This window comes from Moschus berezovskii, chromosome 17 (assembly GCF_049115385.1).
Source record: "Moschus berezovskii isolate FMDL1 chromosome 17, NW_MosBer_1.0, whole genome shotgun sequence".
Taxonomy (NCBI): domain Eukaryota; kingdom Metazoa; phylum Chordata; class Mammalia; order Artiodactyla; family Moschidae; genus Moschus; species Moschus berezovskii.
The window spans coordinates 15,587,065-15,608,593 of NC_142476.1; the positions used below are offsets into that span (position 1 = coordinate 15,587,065).

Below are 21,529 nucleotides of genomic sequence, written 5' to 3' on the forward strand. Positions count from 1 at the left end.
TTAGCTTTGAGAATAATGTTTTAATAGTCTTCTGCAACCTCTTGTTTTTACACTAATCAATAATCTTTCAGAATGGAAAAGTTGCAAAAGCTCTCTCAAAATTTGCCTCCTCAAATATTAAAGAAGATAAAAATAACGAAACAATGTATTTTTAAATACTTATATTTAACAAGTTACTTGGTATTTGAACAGTCCTAAAAAGCTGGTCTAATCGTTCACAGCTGTATTGCATGTGAACTCAGGACAAGACCCTCACCCAGTAACCATGGTGGGGAGAGAAGGTCCTTTAGCCTGTGAGGCCATTGGATAGGTTTTCACATCATCTCTGATCAGCTCTGGAGAGGCGAATTCTAAAGCACTGTGTTTCTAAAAGATTTTGAGACACTATTTTGCCAAACTGAACTTCCTAAAGAAAGTCAGAACCACCTGAAGGAACTTGCTGACATCAGTAAAAGGACTTCTGTCCCAGGGTCTGTTCTGAGTTCAAATTATTCTGTCTGAAATCTAATGTGACGATTTCTTTAGTCTAATTCCAGAGTGGTCCTCAACTTAATAGTGATGTTAATTAAAATAAGCGTCCATGGATGCAGTTAGTACTGTAGTGTGGGCCACGTGTGGACAGCTCCCTCGTGGACTGTGTATCACATCCAGTTCCACAGAAAGTGACCTGGGTACCTGCGATGGCTGGTTTACAGCCTCCAAGGTCCTGTGCTGCTTCTGAGCACTGCCACGTGCTTGGCCTGGGTCACTTGCCTCTGCTGACCACCTGTAAATGACCGTCAGCGACCAACTCAGACGCTCCTTCACCGGCCTGTTTACTTCTCCTGTTCACGCCTTAACATCACCCCCCTCACTGACCAGGAAGACCCCCTGTGGGACTGTCAAGATCTCAAGTTTTGGAGTATTACAGACCTGGACCAGGAAACCAGCCTGGCCGCTCACATGGCACTTGAACTTGAACCACTTTCCTACCTTCTTCTAGCCTCTTAGCCTTAATGTCCGTACAATGAAGCTACTTCTGTTCACCCCCGCGTAGATCCCATGCAGAAATTCCAGCTAGTGCCGTGACGGAACCGCTTCTTACAGCGCACCTGCTGGCTGCTTGATAAGTACGAGGGGGTGCTGCCCTGGCCCGCCTGCGACTGCAGCGCCTGCCCCCGGGTGCAGTGAGGCCGCCCGTGTGGGGAGCAGGACTTGGACCCGCTGAGGGTCCCCCGCAGCGCTTGACTCTTCTGCTCCGTCTTTAGTTTGTGTTTCTTTATCCCTGCCCCCTTTCCCTTTGTGTTTCAGTTTGAAATTTCGTACAGGCATCTGGTGTGACCTGTTTCCCACGGTAAGGTCAGTTCACACGTCCCTCACCTCGCAGAACTGCCGTTCACTTGCTGGGGTGAGAGTATTGCGGAGCCCCTCTCCTGCAGCTTTCGGGTGCTCTGTAAGTCCCTGGACTTGCTCGTCTGGTAAGGGCAGGTTTGCTTGCTTGGACCATCACCTTCCCAGCAACCCCTCCACCCGGTTCCCAGCCCCTGGCAACCAGCGGGCTACTTTCTAAGAGTTGAGCTGTTTTAGGTTCCGCATGCAAATGAAGTCATGCAGTGTTTGTCTTTCTCTGTCTGCCTGACTTAGCATAATGCCCTCCAGGTTCATCCCTGCTGTCACAAATAGCAGGATTTCATTCTTTCTATGGCCGAATGGTATTCCACTGCATACGTAAGTACCGAATTTTCTCTTATCTGTTCATCCACTGACGGTGTACATCGGTTGTTTCCGTATCTTAGCTGTTGAATAATACTGCAGTGAACATGGGGTGCAGGGATCTCTACAAGACAGTGATCTCACTTCCTTCTGATAGATACCCCGGAGTGGGACTGCTGATCGTATGATAACTGGTTTTAGTTTTTAGAGGAACCTCTGTACTATTTTCTGTTATCGCTATGCTGATTTCCGTTCCCACCAACCGTGCACAAGGGTTCCCTTTTCTCCACACCATTCTTCAGCATATGTTTCTTTTTGTCTCTTTGATGGTGGTCCTTCTAACAGGCGTGACGTGACATCTCACTGTGGTTGTGATTGGCCTTTTCCTGATGATGAGTGATGTTCAACACCTCCTCAAAGTACTTGATGGCCATTTGTCTGTCTTCTTTGGAAATATGTCTATTCAAGTTGTCTTGTCCATTTTCTAATCAGATATTTATGACTTTTGCTATTGTTATTGTTCGAGTTGTATGAGTTTCTTATATATTCTGTATATTAATCCCTTGTCAGATACATGATTTGCGAACAGTTTCTTCCATCCCATGAGAGTGGGGGAAACTTTCACTTCGCTGATGATTTATTTTGCTGTGCAGAAGCGTTTTAGCTTGATGTAGCTCCACTTGTTGATTTTGCTTTCTTTGCTTGTGCTTTTGGTATCATATCAAAAAATCATTGTCAAGACTAGTAACAGGGGGCTTTTCCCCTATATTTTCTTCTACTCTATGGGTACTTACAGCTTCACATCTTACATTTAAGTCCTTAACCAGTTTTGAGTTAATTTTTGTGAATGTGCCTGTGTGCCAAGTTGCTTCAGTTGTGTCCGACACTGTGCACCGCTATGGACTGTAGCCCACCAGGCTCCTCTGTCCATGGGATTTTCCAGGCAAGAATGCTGGAGTGGGTTGGCATGGCCTCCTCCAGGGGATCTTCCTGACCCAGGTATCGAACTCATGTCTCTTATGTCTCCTGCATTTGCAGGCAGGTTCTTTACTACTAGCACTTCCTGGGAAGCTGTTTTGTGAGTGATATCAGGTTAAATTCATGCAATTTCATTCTCTTTCATGTGAATATCCAGTTTTCCCAGCACCACTTATTATACAGACTACCATTGAGCACTCTTGATTGACTCCTTTGTTAAATGTTACCTGTCCATAAGTGCATGAGTTTATATCCAGGCTTGAGATTCTGTTCCATTGATGGATGTATCCTTCATACTAATACCATACTATTCTGATTACTATAGCTTTGTAATATAGTTTGAAACCAGGAAGCCCAGCTTTGTTAGTTCAGTTTTATTCTTTCTAAGGCCAATTTGGTTATGTGGCATCTTTTGTGGTTCCATGTACGTTTTAGGATTATTTTTCCAATTATTATGAAAACTGGCATTGGCATTTTCATAGTAATTGCAGTGAACCTATAGATGGCTGTGGGTCATATGAATATTTTAGCAATATTAACTCTCCATGTCCATGAACACAGGATATCTTTCCATTTATTTGCATCGTTCTTAATTTCTTTCATCCGTGTCTTAAAGGTTTTGTTATATAGATCATTCACTTCCTTGGTTAAATTTATTTCTTTGTATTTTATTGTTTTTGATGCTATTGTAAATAGCATTCTCTTTTTTCAGAGAGATCATTGTTGGTGTATAGAAGTGCCAGTTTAGATCATTTTTATTGACCTGTTTCAAATTGCTGGTGAGCCCAAAGAATGCTCTGTCTTTTATATCATATGTATCTTTTACATTTCTGTCGTCCAACTTAACTCTCATAGATTCCATCTCTCTGCTGTCATCCCATCTGTTTATGCGCATTGTCCTTCTTTTGAGTTCTCAGTTTTTAATGTGTAGTGGTTATTGAGTGTTGGGCCCCATGTGTAAAAAAGCAGTGAGGAAGTTAAATAGTACTCACACCCAGAAATGCTGTGATGCCATCAGTCAGAGGTGGGGTTCCCCACAGGTTGAGCTGGGCGGTCTTCTGTGTTGACATCATCCCCTGAAGTGGCTGCCGTGGGTGGCGGACTTAGGACTTCCTGCGGAGGACTTCCTGCGGAGGACTCCTGCGGAGGACTTCCTGCGGAGGAGCTGGAGGGTTTTCTGTGTTCCTCCTTCACCCTCAGCTGTCAGCAGCCCATCTCCTGAGCCACAGAACAAGTCTCTCGACGTTTGCAAGCCTCCCTCAGCAGTCAGTGTGTGCTGCTGACCAGAGACACGTGGTCCTAACCCCAGGGGTTTCAATGCTCTGCTCCGGCTTTGTCTTCATGGGCCACCCCCTGGGGCCCAGGTGTCGGGCCTTCTCAGCACCACCCCTTCCTCCCCATGGCGGACACACCCCCTTTCTCTGTGACTGTCCGGGGCAGTTTGTGGGCCGCCTGCCCCTCCCTCATGGGGGTGGACTTCTGCTTGGTGTCCGTGGAGACCCTGTTCCTCACAGGGGCTTGCTCCTCCCCGGGCGTGTCTGTGCTTCTGTGCCTCCCGCCAGCCTTGGGGCTGAGGCTGCTGCTGTGTGTAAGCCAGTGATCCTCAGTGGGGCTTCCTGCTTGTCTCCTGCAGGCCCACACCCCCAAAGGAGCGCTGTCACACTCTGGTCTTGCCCAGTCATTCTCTTCAGCATTGGGCGATCGGATTCCTTGGTAAGGCAAATGAAATGACAGGGTGTCATCTGTGGAGAAGAGCCTGTGAGCACAAACGCCCCTTGAGACTCCTGGCTCCTCCAGACCGATATGTTAGTCCACTCGTGGCCTTTGTTACATTTGAGCATTTTCTTCTTCCCTGTTTATATGCCAACTGCCCTGCTGTGTGTGCATGCATGTGTGTGCTTTGCCAAGGATGAACTAGATCCTGTCTCTTATCTCTCCTTGGAGGGGCTTGTAACTTTATGGAATTCATTTTATTGGTTGTCTTACAACTCAGCATTCTGATAGGTTTAAGAAAGAATTTTATTTTATTTTTCCCTCAAATATCATCCAGCCTTTTCTGTTAGGGTAGGAATTGGCATTCTTTTTCACTGCTTTTTGCATTCAAAATGGAAGTGGAATTAGAAGCAAAATTAATTGGAAGATTCGATTCTTGGTCTCCAGAACTTGGTAAGGCAGTTACGTACTCACAAAACAGTGCTGTCAAGAGAGAGTGTGTATCAGGTGACAGCTGAGTGACAGAGAACAAAGTGGATAAAGCTGGCAGAGGGGGCAAGATGGCTGTGGACTGGGAGGCTGGCGAGAGGCTCGCAAATGTATCTGGCCCAGAGTCTTTCCTTCTGACCTAGTCTCACCTGACACTCACCTGCTCAGTAATAGAATCCTGTTACTTCTATTCCACTGTGTCTCCTTACATGCTGTGCTTAGTCACTTCAGTTGTGTCCAACTCTTTGTAACCCCATGGACTGTAGCCCGCCAGGCTCCTCTGTCCCTGGGATTCTGCAGGTAAGAATCCACTGGAGTGGGTGGCCATGCCCTTCTCTTGGGGATCTTCCTGACCCAGGGATTGAGTCAGTGTCTCCTGCATCTCCTGCATTGGCAGGAGCACCACCCGGATAATAAAAGTCCTTCATCACCCAAACTGATGAGATGTCACCAAACACATATCTTGCTAAAAGCTTCCAGTTCATTTTCTTGCCCTGACAGAAATATCTTTGGCAAAGTGTGTTAATCTCTTTATCTCTCCACCTTGCTATTTCACCCACCTGGACAGCAGCATTGTTGATCCTCCTGTAACTACTCCCTGTGTTTAAATTGAGGTTCAGTTCAGTTCAGTCGCTCAGTCGTGTCCGACTCTCTGCGACCCCATGAATCACAGCACGCCAGGCCTCCCTGTCCATCACCAACTCCCGGAGTTCACCCAAACTCATGTCCATTGAGTCAGTGATGCCATCCAGCCATCTCATTGTCGTCCCCTTCTCCTCCTGCCCCCAGCCTTTCCCAGCATCAGAGTCTTTTCCAGTGAGTCAACTCGTCGCATGAGGTGGCCAAAGTATTGCAGTTTCAGCTTTAGCATCAGTCCTTCCAATGAACACCCAGGATTGATCTCCTCTAGAATGGACTGGTTGGATCTCCTGGCAGTCCAAGGGACTCTCAAGAGTCTTCTCCAGCACCACAGTTCAAACGCATCAATTCTTCGTCGATCAGCCTTCTTCACAGTCCAACTCTCACATCCATACATGACCACTGGAAAAACCATAGCCTTGACTAGACGGACCTTAGTTGACAAAGTAATGTCTCTGCTTTTTAATATACTATCTAGGTTGGTCATAACTTTCCTTCCAAGAAATAAGCGTCTTTTAATTTCCTGGCTGCAATCAGCATCTGCAGTGATTTTGGAGCCCAAAAAAATAAAGTCTGACACTGTCTCCACTGTTTTTCCATCTATTTCCCATGAAGTGATGGGACCAGATGCCATGATCTTTGTTTTCTGAATGTTGAGCTTCAAGCCTACCTTTTCACTCTCCTCTTTCACTTTCATCCCCTTATTGCCAAATTCAGACTGAAAGTGAAGAAAGTAGGGAAAACCACTAGACCATTCAGATATGACCTAAATCAAATAAATCCCTTATGATTATACAGTGGAAGTGAGAAATAGATTTAAGGGACTAGATCTGAGAGATAGAGTGCCTGATGAACTCTGGACGGAGGTTCGTGACATTGTACAGGAGCCAGGGACCAAGACCATCCCCGTGGAAAAGAAATGCAAAAAAGCAAAATGGCTGTCTGAGGAGGCCTTACAAATAGCTGTGAAAAGAAGAGAAGCGAAAAGCAAAGGAAAGATATAAGCATCTGAATGCAGAGTTCCAAAGAATAGCAAGGAGAGATAAGAAAGCCTTCCTCAGTGATCGATGCAAAGAAATAGAGGAAAACAACAGAATAGGAGAAACGAGATCTCTTCAAGAAAATTAGAGATTCCAAGGGAAATTTTCATGCAAAGATGGGCTCGATAAAGGACAGAAATGGTATGGACCTAACAGAAACAAAAGATATTAAGAAGAGGTGGCAAGAATACACAGAAGAACTGTACAAAAAAGATCTTCACGACCAAGATAGTCATGATAACATGATCACTGACCTAGAGCCAGACATCTTGGAATGTGAAGTCAAGTGGGCCTTGGAAAGCATCACTACGAACAAAGCTAGTGGAGGTGATGGAATTCCAGTTGAGCTATTTCAAATCTTGAAAGATGATGCTGTGAAAATGCTGCACACAATATGCTAGCAAATTTGGAAAACTCAGCAGTGGCCACAGGACTGGAAAAGGTCAGTCTTCATTCCAATCCCAAAGAAAGGCAATGCCAAAGAATGCTCAAACTACCACACAATTGCACTCATCTCACACGCTAGTAAAGTCATGCTCAAAATTCTCCAAGCCAGGCTTCAGCAATATGTGAACCGTGAACTCCAAGATGTTCAAGCAGATTTTAGAAAAGGCAGAGGCACCAGAGATCAAATTGCCAACATCTGCTGGATCATGGAGAAAGCAAGAGAGTTCCAGAAAACCATAAAAGCCTTTGACTGTGTGGATCACAATAAACTGTGGAACATTCTGAAAGAGATGGGAATACCAGACCACCTGACCTGCCTCTTGAGAAACCTGTATGCAGGTCAGGAAGCAACAGTCAGAACTGTACATGGAACAACAGACTGGTTCCAAATAGAAAAAGGAGTACGTCAAGGCTGTATATTGTCACCGTGCTTATTTAACTTATATGCAGAGTACATCATGAGAAACGCTGGGCTGGAAGAAACACAAGCTGGAATCAAGATTGCCGGGAGAAATATCAATAACCTCAGATATGCAGATGACACCACCCTTATGGCAGAAAGTGAAGAGGAACTCAAAGCCTCTTGATGAAATTGAGGTTAAGACTTGCCGTTTTAAGAAAGTCTTTCTCAGGTTAATTCTCAGACATTTATTTTTTCTGAGTCTCCAAGGACAGACTTATCTAGTGTAATTATAATGAAGAGTCCCATTCAGGGAGCCAGAACACTGTTTTAGCTCTGTCACTAATTGTCTGATCTTACTCAGGATACATTACTTCACTAAGGTTTTGGTTCCCTGATATGCAAAGTAGGGAAAAGGCTTACCGAAGTGTGTGGTAAAGTTGGTATTTAAAGCATGATCAAAACACATCTAACACAATTAAGTCATGAGTAAGTCACTTAACTTTGCTGCTTTCACCACCTGTAAAAATTACAACATACATGTTTTTAAGCTTCTTTTCCAATTGCAGACTGCCATGTATTTTTAAGGTATCGCCATTGCAATTCTGTACAGTTGCTCTCTTTATAGTTTATTCCCATATTTCACGCAGGTAATTTTTTGTCTTAGGCTGCAGAATGCATAAGCCCAAGGGGTGCTGCCGACTTGGGAAAAGCCAGGTCACACTCTGGACCTCAGTCACTTCAACTCTAAAATGGGGAGAGTACTACAAAGAGTACCTACTTTCAGAAAACTCATATATTACAAGCATCTCAATTTTATGAATTCTGAAAACTTGTGTTTCCCCACTCATCTGCCTACATGGCTTATTTACCCCTAGCCCCTCAGCCCTACTGCGGGTTTCAGCTGACCCAGCGTTTTGTCTTAGTATCCGATCTGTCTGCCATCTAGTGACGGAAATGGTCACTGCAGGGCAGCAGCCTCCTCGTGCACAGGGCCGGATCCTCGCTGTGCTCTGATGTGCTTTGGGGGAGCCATCGTCTTGCTTGCTGCAGCTGAGCCAGACTCCTTTCTGGATGCCTCATCAGACGTGAGGTATGCGGGCGCTGTAAGCTGGCCCCCTGCCTCCGTCTTCTGCTGCGTCTGCTCTTCCTGCTTGTCTTCCAGCCGCTTCTCTCTGTCTACTGCATGTCACACCAGAGGCTGAGCTTCTCTAATAGGATATCGCCTCTAATAAATTTCATTCCACACTGGTTACTGTTTTTGTTTTTGGTTTTGGTTTGTTTTGCATTAGCTTACTATTTTTTTTCACATTTTCAGTAAGCATCCCTCCTATACAAGTGGTTATTATTTCTAAAATAGTGTGTTTTCACATATACAGGATATATACTTTATATTTTGAAATTTCCTTGTGAGAAAATTTTGATTTTGTAATTGTGTGTGTTTAGACCCTACCAGGAGGAGTGTGATTGAAGAGGTGGGACATCCAATTCCCCATCTTGTTTGTAATTCTTTGCATCAGAGGGATGTGAAATTCTGCTAATTTCATTCCCTTATGATGCCTTTTTGCATCCAGAAATGTCCCCTTTCTTGTGTAGAACTGGCTCTCATGACAGCTGCGAATGCCAACAGGTATTTGCTCGTTTGCACAGCCTCCAGGGCACTGGTGGGTGACCATGGCTGGAGTTCCAGCGGCACCAGGCCTGTGCAGCTCAGAGGGACTTTGAGACCTCCTTGCTGATCGCAGCGTTTACCATTACTTGAAGGACGTAACCACAATCCTGTGTTGTTAGTACTGTTCATCTGCTGACAGCACCTTCTTATTAGGAATGTTACAGTTGGACGTGAGTCATGATCAGTATTAAGGGCACTTAATAAGTTTTCATCTGTGATCAAAACGCTGGGAGTAGTTATATCCGTGGAAGAGTATGTTGATATTTGTAGGTGCTTTATTACATTCAGTATTCAGCATGTTCACCCTTTTAAGACAGTCTCGAGAGGCGGGAACGCTGTCTTCGCTTGTGTGCCTCACGGCGCAGAAGACGGTAGCGCACGTGCAGTGGATGTTTGTGGCGTGAAGAGCTGCTGAGAATGTTTTCAGTGAGGTGTGGTAGCTGCTTCCCTCCATGGAGCACAGAGCTGTTTCAGGACGTCCCTGGAAACAATGAGCGGCTTTCTGCCGCCCTCCATCATCAGGGTCTGAAAGGCGGGGTCTCTCCCTGCCTCCGTGGCCCCTGCTTATCCCTGCCCACTCTTCCCTGCTGGGCCTCTGATCCCCCCACTTCCTGTGACCTGCCTGAAACTTAACCTGAGTCCAGCCTTGCACCTTCTTAGCATGCACCTGCCATCTAGTGGTCAGCAGGGGAACTGCAGGACCAGCGGGCCCTTCAGTAACCCTGTGCTCGACCCAGGCTCTGACCCATGGGACACCATAAGCATTTTCAAGTCCGTTGTGTCGGCCCTGGTCATCCCACCACAGAACCTTTGCATGTTTTACTTCCTCTTATCATCTACTTAATTCCTCCTGACCTTTCAGAGCTTAACGCAGACATTTTCATGTGAAGCCATCCCTTGGTCTCCCTGATGAGGTCAGATTCCTCACTGCAGCCATAATTTAGTACCAGCTCTGTGGTCATCCTGGTAGGCTTATTTTATTCAGTTTAATTCACATTTCCTTAGCTAGATCACAGTCTCCATGAGGGCAGGGAGCCCTGTTCTCAGTCGTCCTCACACTAGCATGTAGCCCAGTGCCTGGTGCCCTTTGAGGAGTGTTTCTCTAAGCTTTGCCGAATTAGTGAGTGTAACACTCTTAGATGCGTGCGTCGGCCTCTTAGCACAGTGCCATCATTTTTGCATTACGTGTTTTCTTATCACGAGAAGTTAGGCACAACTCAGCGAGAGTCGGACACGACCGAGCAACTGAATGGAACTGTTTTCTTATCAGTTTTAAATTAATTGAAGTGCTCAGCCAAAACTACCTTCCTACTATGGAGGTATTCACTTACCCAGGAGATACTAACTGCCTGATTTAAAAAACAGTTTTTATTAAAGGGTCGAATTTTAACTCCCTTGTTTTATTTGGTTCATTAGCTAATGAGAAAAACAGTAAGATGCAATAGGGTAGTCCATAGAACAGACACACAGACAGTCAGGAGTCCTGAAACATACGTGCTAACAGATACCAGAACCACCCTTGTCCGCACCGTAGTAACTGCAGCTCCCCAGGGCGGGCGTCTCTGTGGACAGGAGGCATTCCTGCCGCCATCAGGCCTCTGCCAGGTGCCTCCGGTGGCTGCGGGGTTATAAACGGAGTCTGTGGACGCTGCAGACCTCCAGAGCATCCGGCGAGCCTGCTGTGAGACTCCTGAAGGCACACCTAACATTCCCAAAAAAGGACACCAGCAATCTGGGGCCCACGTCAGGATCTCTTATAGTTTTCCTGACAGTCTCCCCAGGTGTGATTATCATGACCTCAGAGATTATTCTCAATCACAAAAAGAGGGCTGTTTTCATTAGGTTTGACCTGATTATTTACGTAAGAGCTTTGTGAACATAGAGTCATTCAGTGTAGACCAGCTAAGGCCACAGAATCTAACTTCTTTCTGGAAGTTTTCATGAGAAGTCTCAGATTGGGCTGATGAAGGTCTCTGTTTATTTGCTACCTGAAGGTTAGGAAACTAAGCTCAAGAAAGCTTTCTCCCCGGTAAAAATATGTTTCACCTGAAACAGCCACAGATTGGGGTGAATTCCTCTTGAGGTCCTCTGGTCCACTGGGCAAGGCACCCTTGAGGCTGTGAGGCGGGGACTGCGTGGGTCTCCTGGAAGCAGGGGCATCCACAGGCGTCAGCTCCATATGTCTACAGCCCGTGGTCCACAGCGGTGTCTTCAGATAAGGCCTTGGCTGCACAGTTCATGCAGTTGTGTCCTGGGCCGGTCGTTAATGACAGTGAAAGACGCAGAGCTGTATAGACTAGAATCAGGTAAGCACACACACACAAGGCCTCCTCGGCATCATCCAGATAGTGCGGACAGCACCCGCCATCATCTTTAGCTCCTTTCTAGGTCTCCTGCAGATTTCCTGACACTAGTGTGGACCCCACGCGGCGTGGTCCTGAGGGGCTGAGAGAGAAACGAGTGCGGTGCCTGCCCTTGGGACCAGGCTGTCGGACGCACGCATGCCCGGGAGGGGAGATGGTTGGAAGTGTGAGGAAGAGGAGGTTTACCCTGGAAGCAGGGAGGAGCCACTGAACAGTTTCCTTGAGGAGGAGCAGGGCATCATTGTATCTGCCTTCATCTACTCTTTAACTGGAGGATAGCTGCTTTACACTGCTGAGCTGGTTTCTGCCGTCAGCACCGTGGATCAGCTGTGTGTGTGTGTGTGTGTGTCCCCTCCCTGCGGGCCCCCCTCCCCTAGGTCGTCACAGGGAGCAGGCTGGGCTGTCTGTGTTACACAGCGGATTCCCACCAGCTCCGTTTCACACGTGGCAGTGCATGTATGTCGGCGCTACTTTGTCCATTCACCCCACCCTCTTCCTTAAGCCCCTGTGTCCACAGATCCGTTCTCTTCATCTGCGTCTGTATTTCTTCCCTGCAAATGGGTTCATCTGTACCATTTTTCTGTTTATAGATCCCATAAAGATGTGTTCATATAGGATGTTTGTTTTTTTCTGACTTCCTTCACTCTGTACAACAGGTTCTAGGTTCATCCACCTCAGTTTGACTGACTCACATTAGTTCCTTTTTATGGCTGCATACTAGTCCATCGTGTATATGTACCACAACTTCTGTATCTGTCGTCTGCCAGTGGGAATCTAGGTTGCTTCCGTGTCCTTGTTACTGGAAATGGTGCTGCAGTGAACATCGGGGTACGTGTGTCTGTTTGAATCACGGTTTTCTCAGGGTGTATGCCCAGCAGTGGAATTGCTGGGTCATATGGTAGTTTTAAAAAGATGTCTCTGTCAGCAGTTCAGAGACTGTTGCTCTACAAGGCAAGAGGAAAGAGGTTCAGATGCGGGTGGAGCAGATGTGTGGTGACAGAGATAGTGGGGTTGGGAGGAGGGGACCAGCGTTAAGTGGGGGCTGGAAGGCAGGGACACCAGTCTGTGCAAAGGCCCTGTGGTGGAGTGACACCGGCAGGTATCAGGCACTGGACGGTGGGGCCTTGGTGACGTGTTGTGCATCAGAGCAGAGGGAACCAGGGGCAACTGCTAACTTTATGGACACACAGAAACTGTCGTTTCAGGCTAGTAATGCTCCCCAGAGGCAAGAGGCACAAAACACAGGGTTTCTGACTCCTTTCTTTTGTCAATAAGTTAAAGAAACCTGGCAGTTATTAGTAGTGCCCTGATCAAAAAGGAAAACAGTCTTTCCCCTTTTTCATAAAAATTTATGGAACAGAAAGGAGAGCAGCTTCCGTAATGGCTCGGAGCAGATGCACAGGTGACCGGGGCTGGGGGGTGGGGAGGGCCGCCTGGAACATGGGTTGGTTTTCCAGGTGTGGGTACCATGTCCTGTCCTTTGGCACACTCTTGAAAATAATATTTATGCAGGTTTCCTAAAGACAGAAATCAACTTAATTTTTCTTTTTCTCACTTTTTCTCTATGTTGACTGCTTATAGGTTTCTCAGTCTATTTCAGTGTTTTGTTTTGTTTTTAAAAAGTTTCTAGTTCCCAATTATAAGCCCTATTATGACTGACTCAGGCGACTCAGGCAGGAAAGAATCTCTCTGCAATGCGGGAGACCCAGGGTCAATCCCTGGGTCAGAAGATCCACTGGAGAAGAGAATTGCAACCCCCTCTGGTATTCTTGCCTGGGAAATCCTATGGACAGAGGAGCTGGGTGGGCTACAAGTCCATGGGGTCACAGAGTCGGACACAACTGAGCAATTTTTTTTTTTAATGACTGTCTTGGCACGTATTTCAGGGAGTTCTAGGTAATAACTTACGATGAAGTGTTCATTGGCCCTTGGGAAGTCTCCCACTGTACACCCGTTACTGTGAAATTCCTATCCAGACCTGAAAGAGAATAGTTTTCTCTGAGTACTTACAGTATACAAAATCCATTCCACTGGGATCTATTAATCATCATTGTTAGAAAAATAATGCGCACAGGTTTTCAAAACCTGTAGTCAGGCACACTAAAATGTGTATATCTTTCATTTTTCTGTGTGTTGAGATTGTGTTTGCTTCCTAGTTGTAGTTTGGTTCCTGTCCTGTTCCATAATGCTGTGCCTGTGCTTTGTGAGTCCAGACGAAGGTGTCCTGGAGTCAGCTGTGTGCATTGCACACCCTGAAGGGCACAGGGCACTGTCTGCCGTCTAAGCGGACCTCCTGCCAGTTAACCCTCAGAGACTTCCGTTTATAAAACTGGGACCAGGTCTCTCTGCCTGTGTCGTGTGGCCCTGGTGTGCTGGAAACAATTCTGAAAGCACTGTACCCACGTCCACGCCCACCGGAAACTGTAATGGAGGGAGACTCTGGGTTCCTGTGAGCTCCGGACTGATGGCACTTTTGTTACATATGTTCTCATTTCCCTCTGTCTTCATGTTGATCAGAGTGTAATTATTTTTCTCACTTTTTTGTGTGTGACTTTAACAGTTGTGTGGTATGAAGTAGTCAAGCAGTTGACACCTTCACTGTGGGTTTGGACACTGTTACTTCATACCATGTACGGAGACTGCAGTTCCTAGTGAATTACTGAATGTACCTGTATGATAGCTGCTAATCAGAAGCTTCTTTCGGTTAGCCAAAACTGAACACTCCTAGACAGCAAAGCATTGTATTAACCAGTTTTGTTTCTAATTCTCATTCTGTTGTGAAAACTTATGTAAGTCATCGTGATGAGTTACATTGTTTAATACCCCTGTGTATGCAGAAATTGATAGAACCCCAGCATGGCTAGAAAATGTAAAATTAAATTCAGAGGTACTTGCGAAATGCTTATGATTTAAGTGACTTAGACTGTGGGAAAGTGAGAGCTTCATGAGAAAAGAAAAAGTTGTAGTTAGCACGATAGTAACTGAGAATCTGCAGTTCACGCAGGCAGATTGGAGAATGTGAAAGCAACTTGTGGAAGATGAGCAGGGGGCTGGCAGCAGACCAGGTTCCTCTTTCTGGTTCCTGTTCTTGATAAGGTGTGTGACCTTGAGCAGTGATGGGGCCTCCCTGGTGTCCCTCCAGACTTACTGTGGGGTTCGTTAGAGCTGCTAAAGACAGGAGACTCAACCTGCTGCTGCTTCGTCACTTCAGTCATGTCCGACTCTTTGTGACCCCATAGACGGAAGCCCACCAGGCTCCCCCGTCCCTGGGATTCTCCAGGCAAGAACACTGGAGTGGGCTGCCATTTCCTTCTCCAATGTGTGAAAGTGAAAAGTGAAAGTGAAGTCGCTCAGTCGTGTCCTACCCTTAGCGACCCCACGGACTGCAGCCTACCAGGCTCCTCCATCCATGGGATTTTCTAGGCAAGAGTACTGGAGTGGCTTGCCATTACCTTCTCCGAGACTCAACCTGACTCAACTCTATATTCTTAGAACCTAGCCCAGTGTGTGAAAGAGAGTGCTTTGCAAAGTATGTTATAAACATACATATTAAGTTACGTGTTTATTATCTTCTTGTATAGTCAATGATGATTTGTTAAATAGCAGCATAAAGTCCCAGCTTCCTCATAGTTTCTGGTTTTTGTTTTGTTTTTAATCAAAAATTAAATGCAACACCCATTGCTGGCATAAAGGTAAGTGTACACAGAGGTCAGTGTAATAATAATGGCTTGTCTTTAGAATCAGAGGATTGTGATATATATATATATATATATATATATTGTGAGTTCTAGAGGGAGTGGGTAAAATATATTTTTCCCAGAGAAATAATCTTGTAAGTGATGGTTGTGTTTCTAGGCCATTTCCCAGATTTCTCTTTAACTCACGTATCTTAAACTTGTCAAGTGTCCAACTCTTTGTGACCCCATGGACTGTATAGCTCGCCGGGTTCCTCTGTCATGGTATTTTCCAGGCAAGAATACTCGATTGGTTAACCATTCCCTTCTCCAGGGGATCCTCCCAACCCAGGGATTGAACCGAGGTCGAACCCACTGCAGGCAGATTCTTTACCATCTGAGCCACAAGTGATACTGCAAGTCCCAAAGAACATTGCTAATTACCAAAATTCTAGGAAACTTACTACACGTTCCCAGCAGGGGTTACAAGACATATTTCTCTATTCATGCTTTCCTTTCTGTCACTCATCAGTCCATGGATTGATTTGTGGGTATTAAACCACTCTTGCATCTTGAGAAGAAATCCCTTAACCATGGTATATAATCCTTTTAATGTGTTCTTGGATTTGGTTTGCTAGTATTTTGTTGAGGATTTCTGCATCTATGTTCATTGGGAATATTAGCCTGTAATTTTCTGTTTTGAAAAAATAAAATTCATTTTCCATGTTGTAATATCTTTGTCTTGTCTTGTTATCAGGGTAATGCTGATCTTTAAGTTTAGAAGCATTCCCCTCTCTGCAAGTTTTTGGAATACTCTGAGAAAGGAGTATTAACTCTTCTCTAAATGTTTGGTAGAGTTCACCTGTGAAGACTTCTGGTCCAGGACTTTTGTTTGTTGAGAGTTTTGTTTTGTTTTTTAATTACTGATTTAGTTTCACTGTTAGTAATTAGTCTGTTTAGATTTTCTGTCTCTTCCCCCATTTAGTCTCAGAAGATGGCAAGTATCTAGGAAATTACCTGTTTCTTTCCGGTTGTCCAGTTTGTTGGTATATGAGACGTCGTAGTAGTCCCATGAGTCTTCATATTGGTTGCAACTTCTCTTTCATTTCTTATTTTATTAACTTGGGCCCTCTTTTTTCCTGGATGGATTTGGCTAAAGGTTTATCAATTTTGTTTGCTTCTCAAAGAACTAGTTCTTAGTTTCATTGATCTTTTCTGTTTTTATGGTCTCTATTTTATTTATACTCTGATCTGTATTGGTTTCTTCCTTCTACTAACTTAGGGCTTTTTCTTTTTTCTAGGTGTTTTAGATATAAAGTTAGACTGTGTATATGATTTTTTTTTCATGAGGTAGGTCTTTGTTGCTGTAAACTCTCCTTTTAGAACTGCTTTTCCTGCACCCCATCAATTTTGGAACAGTGCTTTTCACTCTCATTTATTTCAGGGCACTTTATTGGTATTTTCTCCGATTCCTTCATTGACCCATTGGTTGTTTAGTAGTATGCTGTTTTGTCTTCATGAGTTTTGCTTCCTCCAGTTCTCTTCTGGTAATTGGTTTCTAGTTTTCTACTAGTGTGTTCAGAAGGAATGATATTTCAGTCCTTTTAAATTTGAGGGTTTTTAAATGATATTTCAGTCCTTTTAAATTCGAGGGTGGCCTAGCATGTGATCTATCGCAGAGAATGTTCGGTGTTCATGTGCACATGAATGTGTGTTCTGTCCTGCGGTGGGACGTTCTCTGTGTGTCCATGTGTCTAATGTGTTAAGGTCCGTGTGTTTCCTTATTTTCTGTCTGTATGATCTGTCCATGACGTTTAAGTTCCCGACTATTACTGTGTAACTGTCAATTTCTCCCTTTTCGTCTGTTAATATTTGCTTTATTTAATTAGGTGCTCCAGTGTTGGGTACATAAATATATTTTTTTATTGTCAGATGCTACTTACTTATTTTTAAAAGTTTTTTACTGGTGTATAGTTGATTTACAGTGTTGATCATTTCCGCTGTACAGCCATTACAGAGTATTGAATAGACTTCCCTGTGCAATACAGTAGATTCTAATTAGTTACCTGTCTTATGTATAGTAGTGTGTATGTTTCATTCCCAGTCTCCCAATTTATCCCTCCCCTCTCTTCCCCACCCCCTATAACCATACCTTTGTTTTCTACCTATGTGACTATTTCTATTTTGTAAAGAAATCTGTCGGTACCATTTTTTTAGATTCCACATACAAGTGACATCATGATATTTGTCTTTCTCTGACTGACTTTACTCAGTATGACACTCTGTCTTTTGATTGGAGCATTTAGGCTGTTTATGTTTAAACTGATTATTGATAGGTATGTACTTACTGCCATTTTGTTGACTGTGGTTGTTTCTCTAGTCCTTCTCTGATTCAAACATACAAAAGTAAAGAGACGCTTATAAGAATGCCCAGATTTCGTACAGCTTCAACAATGATTAGCTCACAGTCTTATTTCCATGCCAACCTGTACACTCTCCCACCTCTGGATTAATTTGAAGTAAATACCCAGAAGCACATAATATAACCTGTATATATTTTAAGATCAATCTGTCAAAGATCACTATTTTAAAAAACATGGTTTTGGCATAGTATAAAAGTGGGACAGATTTGAACATCAAGAAGAGTAATAACCGTGATGGTTGGAGCCAAACCAAATATGTACAAATGATGATAATTTTTAAAGAATCCTTCATGGCTTACCTTTACAGACTGTTACAACATTAGCGCGGCACTCTAAAAATTGTTACATATAAGGAAAGAAGGAATTACACTTTTTTCTAGGGCATATTGTATTTCAGAATAGACAAACAGTTAATACAACAGAGTTTTTTATAGAATCCCAACAAGCAAATATAGAGGCACTGCTTTTGAAAAAGTGTAATTATTGGATGCTAAACCCATCAAGTAAAAGACTGGTAAGATTTGTAGTGGATGCACCAGGCCGCCTACACCTGAAACCATTAATCAGTCTTGGTACCACCTGAAGTGAGCCACTGTGTGCCTCCCGCTGCGATATGCTGAGAAGTGCATACCAACATCTACGGGAACTCCTGCCAGAAACAGAGGCAAACTCAGAAATGGAAGCCAACCAAGCTTCCAGATATAATCGCCAGCTTATAGGAAGTAAGGGTAAAATAACACAGTAAAGGTCCCAGAAGACATGGGGGGAGGGGAGATAGAAGGCGTCATCCTCTGAGAGGAGAGACATATCAATCAGCCAAATACAGTGCTTACCTTGTTGAGATGCTGGCCCAAATAAGCTCACTAAAATATATTTGGAGTAATAAGGGAATGTGAGACATTAAATAATTGTTAGTGACTATGTGTGGTCATGATACTTTGGTAATGCTAAAAAATATCTTTTAAGATACACAGTGAAGTATTTATAGATGAAATGGTGGGTTTTCCTGGACTTGATTCAAAACCTTGCTGTTCAGAGTGTGACCGCCAGACCCAACAGCACCAACCTCACCGAAGAGTTAGAGATGCAAAAAGTCAGAACCTACATCTTTACCATCTCTGAGAGACTCAGACACACTCTCGGGATTGAGAAGCATTGCTGTAAAATACTGGGTGTGAGGGAGAGTATGGTAGGGGATAAAAAAACAAGGCTGCAAATATTGATTATTATAGAAAGTGGAGGCTGAGTGCTTGGTGGAGTGACTATAAATCAAGGGTTCCTAAACCAGGGACTGACAGACTGGACAGAAGTGTTGATATACTCAGCCCAGGGACTTTGTTGATTGGTTTGAGGTGCAAGAAAGCATTTAGATCAATATTGCCTGGTATCCTCCGGGTTACTAGGTAGTATTCGAAAGCCCTGAATGCGTATGTCTTTAAGTAGTATTCCTTATCATGAGAAAGAGAAAGTGAGAAAGTGAAGTCGCTCAGTCGTGTCCGACTCCTTGAGACCCCGTGGACTGTAGCCCTCCAGGCTCCTCCATCCATGGGATTTTCCAGGCAAGAGTACTGGAGTGGGTAGCCTTTCTCTTCTCCAGGGATCAAACCCGGGTCTCCTGCATTGCAGGCTGACGCTTTACCATCTGAGCCACCAGGGAGGCCCTTCCTTACCATATCAAGTATCAAATTGCTGTTTAAAGTTTCTGGGACTATTTGGTGTTTAAAGTATCTTCACTCCTCACGCCAGTGTGTCAACCCCTCTCTGCAGCCACGTCTCAGACCTCTGAAGAGCCTGGACGGAGCCCCAGATGCCGACAACGAGGAGGACGCCGAGAGAGCCAGCAAGTAAGTCGTGGGTTGCGTGTTCTGTTCGGCCGAAGCCTTTGGTGGCAAGAGAGATTTCAAACCGCGCACACGCTGGAAAAAAAGGTTCTGTTCCCCGCGGTCTCGTCTTCAGCAGGAGGATCCAGGGGTAGTGGGAGGCTCATGGGGGACGAATCTTGAGATGGGAAAGCAGGATAGGCCTGAAATAACTTGTTCCTGGGAAGCAATGATGTCTGCAGAAATCCCCAGGATAGTGTTCAAGGGGAAACAAGCCCACTACTCCCCTCCGACTGAAGAGGGGCAGGTGAACAGCAGGACAGTGGAAGGGGTTATCTGAGACAAACCAGACCTGGGGGAGGGGCGGCGGGACCTCAGTCCCTGGGAGGCGTCAGAAGAGAAAGATGTCATGAAAGTGGTAAAAACCAACGAAAAGTAAGGGGAATAACAGCACTACGTGCTGAACTTTTAAAACAATGTTAAGCTATTTGGGGATGATAGAACCATTTTTTTCCCCCCATTAAGTATGTCTTTATTTACATAAAGGAAGATGCATTCTCCAAAACAAGTGAATAAATAAAGGAAAACCATACAAAAGTCCCAGGTGTTCAGTCTGATATTTCTAAGGCTATCGCCCCCATATCCGCCCGAATCAGACTGAAAAGCCTTGCTCGTGCTTCCAGATGGGTAAGGAGCCATAAACTTCTGTTTTTCTCAGTGCACACACTCAGGATTTCCAGTGTGTGAATTGGTATGTACAGCACTATAGAGTCTGGCCATGAACCAGTTACTCCCTTTACCATCCCTCTACGGAAATGCCACGTTGGTTTTCAGACCCCCTCACTGGTCGGCAGTCGTTGGTGAGGGCTTGCTCGTGAACAGCGTCTGGGCCACGTAGTCACCAGCACGTGTCCTGTTTTTCTCCAGGGTGTCGTCTGAAGACGGAGAAGAAGCTTCTGCTTACTTCTACGAAAGTGACGACTCATTTGAAACAAGAGCAAAGGCTCCTTCCCCGGGTGAGATGGACTTGCTGGGTGAGATCCTGGACACGCTGAGCACGCACAGCTCGGACCAGGGGAAGCTGGCGGTGGCCAAGAGCCTGGACTTCTTCAGATCGATGGATGAGATAGACTACAAGCCCACGGTGAGTCAGTTTCCAACCCGTGACATTAAACGAACACTTTCTCACCTCACTTGCTGGCCAACCTGAAGGTAAGTGTCAAAACTCCAAAAATATCGTGAGAGTTAATCATTAAGACATGATTTATGTAACAAAATTCCAATCAAATGCTGGTGTTTCTCGTCATTAACTGAAATTATTTTGTCAAGCAGTATTATTTCCGCACAACCTAATTTTATAGCTGTCTTTCTTGGGGAACTTTCAAATGCAAAATGTTCCCATGTTTTTCCTGTATTTTTTGTCTCTTCACAATATTTTAGTAAGGGTATGGATTCAAGTAATCCATATTCAAGTAATCCAATCTGTGTTGCTTCAGAAATGCATAAGACTTTAAGCAGATTGAACTGGATTCTTTAAAAACACAAGAGAGAGAGGTAGAAGTATTTCTACCCTGTTCTGACTGTAATAATTCCAGAACTTGTCACTGATTATATAATACTTTGCTTGTTCTTTGAGTTATTTGGTAGGATTTTTTGCAAATCCTTTTTATTTCTCAGCTTCTTTTGTAGTATCATGACAGAAGTTGTATACATCTGAGGTGTACAATTTGATGTTTGCCCATACACTGTGAAGCGCTGGCCACAGTCAAGCTAATTAGCCATCCCTTACCTCACAGAGTTTACTTTTCTTTCCTCTCCTCTGAAACCAGAGTACTTGAGAGCTGCCTTCTTCCCAGTTCGCGTGCTGTGTGCTGGGTCCCTGAGCTTCGCCACCCGGGCACTGAACCCCGGCCTTCCTGCACCTCCCCTCCCCACCCCAGCACCACCCCCCATCCTGCTCGCTACACATACAAGCTTGACTGGATTCCACAGAGAAGGGAGATCATGCAGTATCTGTGTCCTGACTGACTTCACTTAGGGCAGTGCCCTCCAGGCCCATCCTTGGTGTTTTCTGAACCTTGGTTTTACTGATGTTAGTCACTCAGTCATGTCCATCTCTTTGTGACTCCGTGGACTGTAGCCCACCAGGCTCCTCTGTCGGTGGGATTCTCCAGGCAGG

The 21,529-nt window shown here is 44.8% G+C and overlaps 1 protein-coding gene across 7 annotated transcripts in view; it reads left to right on the forward strand.

Moving 5' to 3' along the window:
* Positions 1-21,529, forward strand: part of DENND1B (DENN domain containing 1B) — a 273,822-nt gene that overhangs the window by 245,718 nt on the left and 6,575 nt on the right. For all 7 annotated transcript variants that reach the window (XR_008685007.2, XM_088845228.1, XM_055418975.2 and 4 more), the window contains 2 exons: positions 19,298-19,374; positions 20,278-20,494. Coding sequence is in view for 6 of the 7 variants with exons in the window: in XM_088845228.1 (XP_088701354.1) it covers positions 19,298-19,374; positions 20,278-20,494 (294 nt within the window). In the remaining variant the exon portion in view is untranslated. The remainder of the gene's footprint in view (positions 1-19,297; positions 19,375-20,277; positions 20,495-21,529) is intronic.